General features: G+C 44.7%; 2 protein-coding genes; one reads left to right on the top strand and one right to left on the bottom strand.

The window, feature by feature from the left end:
* Positions 1-5,544: 5,544 nt before the first annotated feature.
* Positions 5,545-6,636, top strand: GSTUM_00002442001 (uncharacterized protein; the record flags this gene model as incomplete). XM_002836182.2 has 4 exons in its annotated part: positions 5,545-5,655; positions 5,824-5,847; positions 5,912-6,014; positions 6,081-6,636. The coding sequence occupies 4 exons, from the start codon at positions 5,545-5,547 to the stop codon at positions 6,401-6,403; spliced, it is 561 nt and encodes a 186-aa protein (XP_002836228.1). The 3' UTR covers positions 6,404-6,636.
* Positions 6,637-6,738: 102 nt separating this feature from the next.
* GSTUM_00002441001 (uncharacterized protein) lies at positions 6,739-7,937 on the bottom strand (the record flags this gene model as incomplete). XM_002836181.2 has 3 exons in its annotated part: positions 7,649-7,937; positions 6,963-7,601; positions 6,739-6,897 (listed from the first exon to the last, which is right to left on the bottom strand). The coding sequence occupies exons 1-3, from the start codon at positions 7,706-7,708 to the stop codon at positions 6,739-6,741; spliced, it is 858 nt and encodes a 285-aa protein (XP_002836227.1). The 5' UTR covers positions 7,709-7,937.
* Positions 7,938-9,096: the final 1,159 nt, after the last annotated feature.

Genomic DNA, 9,096 nt, shown 5'->3' with positions numbered 1-9,096 from the left:
AGAGCCAGAGACGCTCACCTCCTCGGGGTCACGTACCTGGATAAAGGAGAACTCCTCTGGACATTACCAGCACTACTTCATGGCCTAGCCATGTTCATCTCCGCCACTTCGACCTGCTTCCTCCCAGACATGCCTGCATTTAGAGATCCACCCTCTGGGGCCTGACTCATCAGGAGTCCCATTTCTCCACTCAGCTCCTCATCCTCGGTCTAGGCCACAGAGCGGAGACACACTTGTTTGTTTTCCTTGCTTGCAGGATTTTTCTATGCTTTAGTTTTGAGTGTTTCCCTTAATAGTTAGCTGTTTATGCGTCTTGCGATATGGGTTATTCGTACTTGTTGGAGGCACTGGTTTGGTTTCTTTTGTTTTTGTTTTCTTTTGAGATTAAGGTTTTGTTTACACTTTAGCTACCGCTGCATGCGAGTTCTTGTACCTAAACAATGAATACATGATTATAAAATAAAAAAATAAAAAATAAAATAAAAAAAGAAGCTCTGGTACAGCATACTTCATCACTCCTATATTCCTCCTGAATAGTTTGACAATACTACAGTCAACTATCGTGGGCCATCCATCCTCCCCTCTGCTTCTTTAATGGTTCCTGCTTAGGAGCACAGTTTCCCTTCAATAGTCACTCCCGCCTCTGCCTTGCCTGTTCTCTGTCCGCTTGATTCAAGAATTATCTTGGCATCACCCAGTAGCCCTATCTTACTTGGGTGGATCCCTAGGCTTTGGCATGATCAGCTTCCACTCTTCGCTTCTGGTCAGTACTGGCACTAGTGGACATCTTTTTCCATACCTGGACAATCCCCTTTAGGGCACACCTTGGCTAGTAACTTCGAGGTCTATCTTGCAGTGAGATTTGACCATACCCAACTAGTTTCTCAGTTCCAGTTACCGTCACCTTCTACCCCTCACCTTCCCTTTCCTTACTGCCAGTAGGATCTCTTCCACTAAGTAATGCCATCTCTCACAGAACATGGAACTATATGAGAGACACAGTAATACGGCAACAGTTCAATTAGAGTTTTCATTGGGGAGAGGAATCTTCTTGGACATTTGGTTGGCTCCTAGGTAAGACCTGTTCGAATTCGAGTTGTGAGATCTTGGAACTAGATACCTGAGTTTATTGTCCCTAGAGTGTATACAATTGGGCCCATACCAGAGGGTCTTGGAAGTACGTGTTTTCTCTTGGTCCAGGGAGGAGGGGTTTTATTTACTCCATAGCTAGCCCTGCATGTACTATTCTTGTACCTTAACAATGAATATCTTGATTTTAGAAGAAAAGAGAACAAAATCAAAGGGCCTCTGGTAGAGACTCCTCATCCAATCGCTCAAGTTGTTTCCTATGCTCTAAGTTGAATTTATATTTTTATCCATATTCAAATATCTCCTGTAACATTACATGACAATGAGGTCTTGCTGTTTGGACTAACCTGACACCAGGAAGAGATATCAACTGATGTTAGCAGAAGTTATAGCGAAGACAGAGAGTCTCTGAGCTACTGAGATATGCAGAGGTATGGTCATTACCTGTTGAAGAACTAACATCTACAGAGTAGAATCATTGCACCTTCCTAGCTTTCTGACTTTAACCCTCTATAACTCCTGATCTAAGTAACAGATATCCTTTGAATAGGTTCCAACTAATTTGCAGGAAGCCATTCTACTGGATTGGTAGATAATCCTGCAGTCAGCAACTCTTGGTTATTTAAGGTAACAGGACTTCAGTTACTGTTTAGTATTGGGATAATTCCTACCACTACAACACAATCTTGGACTTAGTTATAACATTCCTTGAAGTCTATTGGCTTTTTTAGTAGTATCTCTCAGAGTTCTAGACACTCCTAATTATTGTAGTGAGGATGAAAATGTGTTAGCACTTTGTAGAGATCCTCTAACATTCATTACCATACCCTTGTGCAAAATTGTCCTGTTATTTAGTACCTCTGCCACAGATGTTCCCTCTTTAAAGCCTAGTAATTCTCCTAGTAGTTGATAGATCTACCTTGTCTCACTTTCCAGACCTAGCCTAAGGTCCTCTCCCATATAAACTGTGAACAGGATCCTCTTAGAGGAACAGTAATAACATATATGGTATTATTCTGACACTTTTAAATCTGTGGTATTATAGTCACAGGATTCAACTAAGATTGATATGTATGATGATTTGTAGGCATATAAGGGGGCCAGAGATGGGTGTTGGCGACCAGAAATTCCAATTCTGAGTGGGGTTACCCTACTTAGGGTGAATTCTTAGTATCAAATCCTGGTACCCCTAGCATCCTACTATGTATAGCCTTGCCAGCATGGAGTAAGAATCCTGTATCTCTCACTAATTGATTTCTTTAACATCCAGAAAATATGCTTACAGTACCCACTAAATCAAACTATTATCTAATCAAGTGACAAATTCGATTGTGTCTTCTAAGGTATTTAAAACCACTGTCAGAGAGGGGAATATATTGTTTTAACTTTTTTCTACTCCTCAGAGTCCAGTTTTACCTCCACCTACACCAGCTCCACATGTAAATATCTCTTGATTTGCTTGAGCTGAACTAGTTCAAGACCTTTTCCACTCCAACTTCTTTCTATAAAATCTAATTGCTACCCAAATTCTACTAAATCTTTATACCTATATACTCTCATCAATACCAGCTATCCTACAAAATACTTCATTTCCCCTATGGTTACTTGCTTCTACACTTATATAAAGAGCAAGCCTCAGAGAGTTGGGCCTCCATAATTATGCTGCATACTGGTTGGTATTTTCTACAAGTATAGAAAATACATGATGCTTCCAGAATTGTCAGAATAAAAGGTAGGACATTGTGGCTGAACTTAGGACCTCAGTATTTGCTTCATCCATATGAGATTGCAACTAATGTTCTAGGAGGGCAGAGCTATCCAGATTTTTGGACTTTTGAGTGTATTGTTGCTCATTTTAGTAATCAATTTCTATCTCCCCACTATCTACATGGCTTGATATTGTCTTCTGGGACCTTTTTTCATTTTTCTGTCCATTTTGTAATGTAAATAGTACCTTCTTGGATGCTTTATTTTTTTTGGAGAGGGAATCAGCGATTGAGATGATTAATTTTTAAGTTATTCGAAGTATTATGCATTGACAAAATTAACCGCAATTCTACAATCGGTGGCGACCCATCCTTCTCCATCACCCCTCACTCTCAACAGTACCTAAAAAAATTGCTCTAGGTTAACCAAGAAGAAACCATTCTGCTCAATTTGTTTTTTCAATAAACTATGACTCCTATTCTTCGCAGTCATGCCAAAAAACCTATTCCCTTCACACATCTCTCCGAGTTTACCAGGGGAATGATTCTCAGGTTACACAAGTATCAGATGAGATATCAGCAAATTTCCCACTACCTTAATATACCCTCTACTACTATCAGAGACACAATTGCAAATGAATATTAAGTGGACAAGGAGAATAAGGGTAGAGGAAAACATCCTAAAACTACCAAGTCACAGGATGATGCTAGGTAGAGGAAGCTCCTAAAGATTGCCATACTACCTATTCTGACATTACTGAGTAAGTTGCTCCCAATGTTACTAGTAGGACAGTAAGGAGAAGACTTGAAAAAAAGCATCTTAGAAAGTGGATGGCACAAGAGAGTTTATTTGAATGAGAATTTAGCTTAAGAGAGGTTGGAATAGGCATTAGCTCATAGGCATTAGACAAAGAAGATGTGGAGAAGAAAGGCAATGTGGGAGGATAAGGTAGCTGTGGAAAGGGGAGGAGGAAAGAGGAGAAAGTAGGTTTTCAGATACCCATATGAAAAATAGAATAAGGATTGTGTTGAACCTAAGGCTAGGAGAGGGGAGAAAGGGATTAGCCAGATGATGACTGGTTGTTTTTATAGTCAAACTCATAGTCTTTTTTTGCCTATTTTTCCTAATCCTTCTTCTTCTAGGGGTGGAGTTACTGGGAATTCTATTATTGATATTTCTGATCATTATGACTTTCTAGGGATATGGGAGAATATCAGAGAAAGGGCTGGAGAAGAAGAGGTATTTTTTATTATTGACAATGCTAAGACTCACTTGCCTTTTAGGAGATGGCTCAGAGGGCAGAGAATTACACTAATGGAAATTCCTGCCTATTCACTAGATCTTAATCTAATTGAAAATATTTGGTCTCTGGTGAAAGGTAAGCTTCACAAGCACTACTCTGAGCTATATCTTATGAAGGGTGATGTCAATAGGGTCAAGAAGGCAATAATAGAAGCCATCAACTCATTGTTGGAAACTTCTTGACCCAAAGGTTTTTGAAACTTTAGCAGGATCAATGGGTGGATAAAATAAAGGCAATTATTAAGGCTGATGGATGGTATACCAAATATTAATTTCTACTATGTATTTACATCTTTTAACTTTTTTTTTTTGGTTTTCATGATAGTGGATTGGTGAGTGAGTGTAGTTGTCATTACCGAAGATTTTCCTCTGTTAAATCGCGGTTAATTTTGTCCACGCACGATATTATCCAAAGGCTGGCATGAAGGCATTCTGACTAAACTCCACATTTAAAGTATCACATACTACCATCTACATCTCATTACCAGTTGATGTGTTCAGTTCACTGACTAATTATGTCTTAAACAGTGTTTGAGATGTTAATAGGGTCGACACAACATTTTCCACTGTCGTGCCTGTCAAGGAGATAGATTTTTTAAGTATTGATGCTATTCTGATACCGCTTACATAATAAATTAACCTATTGTACGATTTCGTTTTGAAATATATGAATATGATTTTTCATAGATTCCGGAGACTGTTTGGGTAATCTGTTTTGAAATAGTTGATGTTGACTATTTCAAAATGGAACCATTGCCGCAGTTGAACCTTGCCAAATGCCAGTTTTGTTCTTCAGTTAGGAAATGGAAGGCAAACAGTTGTTTGTATGGGCGAACGGAACGGAACCGTCGTTGCCAAACTGGGCCTAAGACTCGCAAGCTTCTATTGTAGCAATACGGGTAGGGAGACAAATGAAAACACGTTCAACTCACACAATCAAAGCCTCCTAATCACGCCTATTGAATTTACAGAACGGATATCATAATTAAACAACGTCATACTGACGGGTATAGTGGAAACCAAACACTTTCTAGCCTTTCACTTTCTTTCCCCTCCTCCTCTCTCCCTCCCCGTGTATCTGATTCTTCGCATCTGCTCCCCCAATGACCCCCATAAAAAGAATCAACTGCTTGGTGATATTATTTTGGCATACTTGTCGTCCCCGTCTGTTGCAGTTGAGTCTCCATCTGGTCAAGTCGTTTAGACATAGCCTCGATCTTCTCGAAAATCTCACTAGAAACCGATGCGAATTTTGTGCTAAGGCTATTCAAAAGATCATCGACAACGGCTGTGAGCTCGGCGGGCGCTTCTCCAGAGGCCTGTGGGGTTCTGGTGAGTTAGCTATAGTTTGGAATGAGTAATATGCAGTATGAGCTTACAGCAGAGTTCTCTTGCTCGTTTGAAGGAGTTTTTTCATTCTTGCCCTGGGTGCTCATGGTTGTGTGGATGGTGTTTTGGGTTTTTGTTTTTGTATGGAGTTGTGGTTGTATCCCGCCGGCCGCTGTAGTGAACGAATGGTGCAATGCTCACTTAGAGTTTGGTGTTGATGGCCGGAGTGTTGGTTGAAAGAGACAACCAGCTTGACCCCCGCCCTTTGAACTACAATAGCTTGTCCAGTCTACTACCCCACTAAACATACTATTTTGAGTATCGACAGCATCTCACAATCACCACGAAAGCCACCTCCTATTCTACGGAGTTCCAAAGCTCCCAAAGCTCTAGTAGAATAAACGAGGACATAGCAAAATGGTATGAATCTGGAAAATACCCCCCCCCACTAGCATGTGATTCAGAATCTGATTCTGTCTCTTAGGCATCCGAATCCCGTCTCTACACCTTCTCCTCTGAGACCCTCGAGGGCCTCCGGAAATTCCGCCTAGGCACTTCCCGAGCTTCTAAACCCCAGGGCGTGATCTGTACCCACACCCTCGCCCTCCCGCCCCCACTCCCGCCCCCTTGATCTGCCATTCTGACCACCGCAGACAAGATCGACAAAGTAACTTTGGAGATCAAACTCGAAGACGACGAGGCAGAGGTCTACACCTCCCTAAATGAGATATCTGATGGCCTCCCCGAACATGTCCCACGCTTCGTTCTCCTCTCTTACCCGGTCACGCTAAATTCCGGCCGACGAGCGACGCCGTACGTGCTGCTATATTATCTGCCACTCACAGCCAATAACGAGCTTAGGATGTTGTATGCTGGGGCAAAGGAGCTGATGAGAAATAAAGCTGAAGTGGGCAAGGTACTTGAAGTTGCGGATGAGGAGGAGATTTTGCAGGTTGAGGAGATCTTGAAGGAGTGAGTGGGGTTGTGATAGGCGGATGGATATGCTGGGGCGTCTTGTTGGAGGATATTGTGTTTTTTTCTTTTTTGGGTTTCGTATATGAGGTTTGCGCCGCCCGGCGGGGTGGTAGGAACCATACTTCCCTGCCCTGATGGTATTGAGTTGTGTTATGTACCTTGCCTGAAGCCGCCCCGCGTGATCAGGGCCTATGATTCATATACTTGTGAAATTATGAGCTCATCTTTGGCCAATTCTCTTGGGATAATGATACATGTGTACAACACGGCAACATCTATGAACATAGCTCCTAGGGAGTATCTAAGGGAGAAGCACACGTAGAGGGTATTAGGAAATCATAGACTCTCAAGGGCTCCTTTGGCAAAGTCCCACGCTCCAAGGAATATGGCTCCTCCAATGGAAATCCATATGACCCTTGGCCCGATTCCCTTGAATAACCCTCGGGCGCCTTCTTCCCCCACCATATTGCGCAGAATTAAAAGTGCAGACTCTTTCTACAACCTCCAACAGATCACTGTCAGAAAATCTATGGGAATAACAAAAATTGCAGAGCACCTACCTTCTTGCCCAACATCAGCCTCGTCTTCAGCACATCCAAAGGCGTTGTTGCCGCAGCCGCCACACACCCGGACAGACTCCCAAACAGTGCACTCTCCCCAGCATTAACCTTTCCTCCCTTTCTCGCACTCCTCCATCTCTTCATGGCCTCCCACAAGGGAAACTGAATAACCGTGAATGGAATCTCCCGCATAATCGTAATCCCCCACCCGCGATACAACTCCATCCAAACCCTTCCGAGCCCTCTGTTCGAGGTGAAAATGTTCCTCAACGCCATCCAAGAACTTGAAAACTGCGACGCCTGTGCCCGCTGTTTAACAACTTCCGTGGGCACACGCACAGTGCACGCTACTATCTCGCCGAGCGAAGCTGCAAGCATGTGGTCTCCCGCTACCACTATTCCGACTTTGTCTTGCCCGTAAAACTGGCGGCTGCGGACAAGGGCGGATTTTGTAGCTTCGTAGGTTACAAAGAAGAGCGCGGCGCCGGGGGCTGAACCAGCGATTACTGAGCCGACGCCTTTGTAGACTCCTCTCCAGCCGCCGTTTGCAAAGAAGCCGCCGGAAGATTGGAGGCGGGTTTTTAGGGTGTCGAGGGGGTAGAGGGACAAGTCTACTGCGGTGCCAGCGAAGCCGCCAGCCTGGCTTTTTGTGAGTAATGAATGTGGTGGAGGGGGAATTGACTTACAATCAGAGAGCGGAGATATGGAGACACAAAGAAGGACCGGGGCGGAGGATGAGGGTCCATCTCCACTATCAGCAGAGGGAATTGAGTTTTTGAAGCGTGGTGGAAACATGGGGAAACAATAATCCCGGTGGTGGGGGAGGCTCAACTGGGATTGCGTCCTGACTCGGCGCTCCTATTCAATTCTCAAGATGGATGTTCGATTCAGTCGTGCCCTTAATAGCACCTCATCGCAACGCGAGCTAAGAGGATATATAAAGCTCATTTCCTTAGGAACTACCATCCAATGGTACGGTTCAGTTCTATTTCGCTTTCTGAGTATGCCGGCTTCTTTCACCAGTTATGGCCAGGGACCGGGCTTCCCTCGCGGCTGGGTAAGTCACAATTTTCACTTGGAGCTTACCTAACTCTAGTACATTGCCCACGGCTGACCGACATACTCAGGCATTGCCCTCAGCGGCGGTGTAGACTCAATGGCGCTCGCATATTTAACCTCCCGCCTATTCTCCTCACATAGTGAACCCCCCAGTGCGATCCACGCATTCATTGTGGACCACAAAGCCCGCCCCGAGAGCACCGCGGAAGCGCGTTCTGTCGCGCATCTTGCAAAGGAAAGCTATGGCTTCACCGCCCACGTTCTGCCCCTGAGTTGGACCCTCTTGCCAACCGACCTTTCGAATGGGTTCGAAACTCGTGCTAGGACTGCACGGTATCAAACACTTGGGAGAGCATGTGTTGCAAATCAAGTGGATAAGTTGCTACTCGCGCACCATGTCGATGATCAGGCCGAGACAGTCCTAATGCGGTTGCTAGCTGGGAGTAAAATGCAAGGGCTCGCGGGGATGAGGGCTGTTGCGGGGATTCCGGAGTGTGGAGATATATTTGGGGCGGAGAGAGTGGTTGTTGGGAGGCCACTTTTGGGGGTTGAAAAGGTGGGTTCGGGGGCGCTATGTGAGTTGGGCGGGGTGACTCTTACGCTGTATGTCTATAGGGAAGACTGCGTGCTACTTGCTTAGAAAACGATGTGCCCTGGTATGAAGATGAATCGAACCAAGACGCGACACTGACTCGCCGGAACGCTGTACGGAAGCTACTCGGTGCGTCACCGCCGAGGCTCCCCCGAGCACTGCGAAGCCCTTCGTTGGTTGCGCTCGCACGAAGAGCAGAGGCGAGGAATAGGTCGGTAAAAGACCGGGCCCGCATCGTTCTAGAAGAAGATTGCAACCTCTCCTTTGACCCCGCTACCGGCTCTCTACAACTCCAACTGCCTCCCAAAATGCGCGGCATCCAACCTCGCGTCCTTCAAACCCTTCTGATCCAAGTAGCAGAAACCATATCTCCTCTCCCCCGAGCCGAAGCCCAAAGCCTACAAACACTCTTCAAAAACATCCTTTCAAACGAGCGAAAACCATTTACAGCAGCAGGTCTAAAATGGACCTACCTCACGGACA

Source organism: Tuber melanosporum, assembly GCF_000151645.1.
Source record: "Tuber melanosporum whole genome shotgun sequence assembly, scaffold_132, strain Mel28".
Classification (NCBI taxonomy): domain Eukaryota; kingdom Fungi; phylum Ascomycota; class Pezizomycetes; order Pezizales; family Tuberaceae; genus Tuber; species Tuber melanosporum.
The sequence above is the reverse complement of the archived record's forward strand: the minus strand, read 5'-3'. Positions and strand labels throughout refer to the sequence as shown.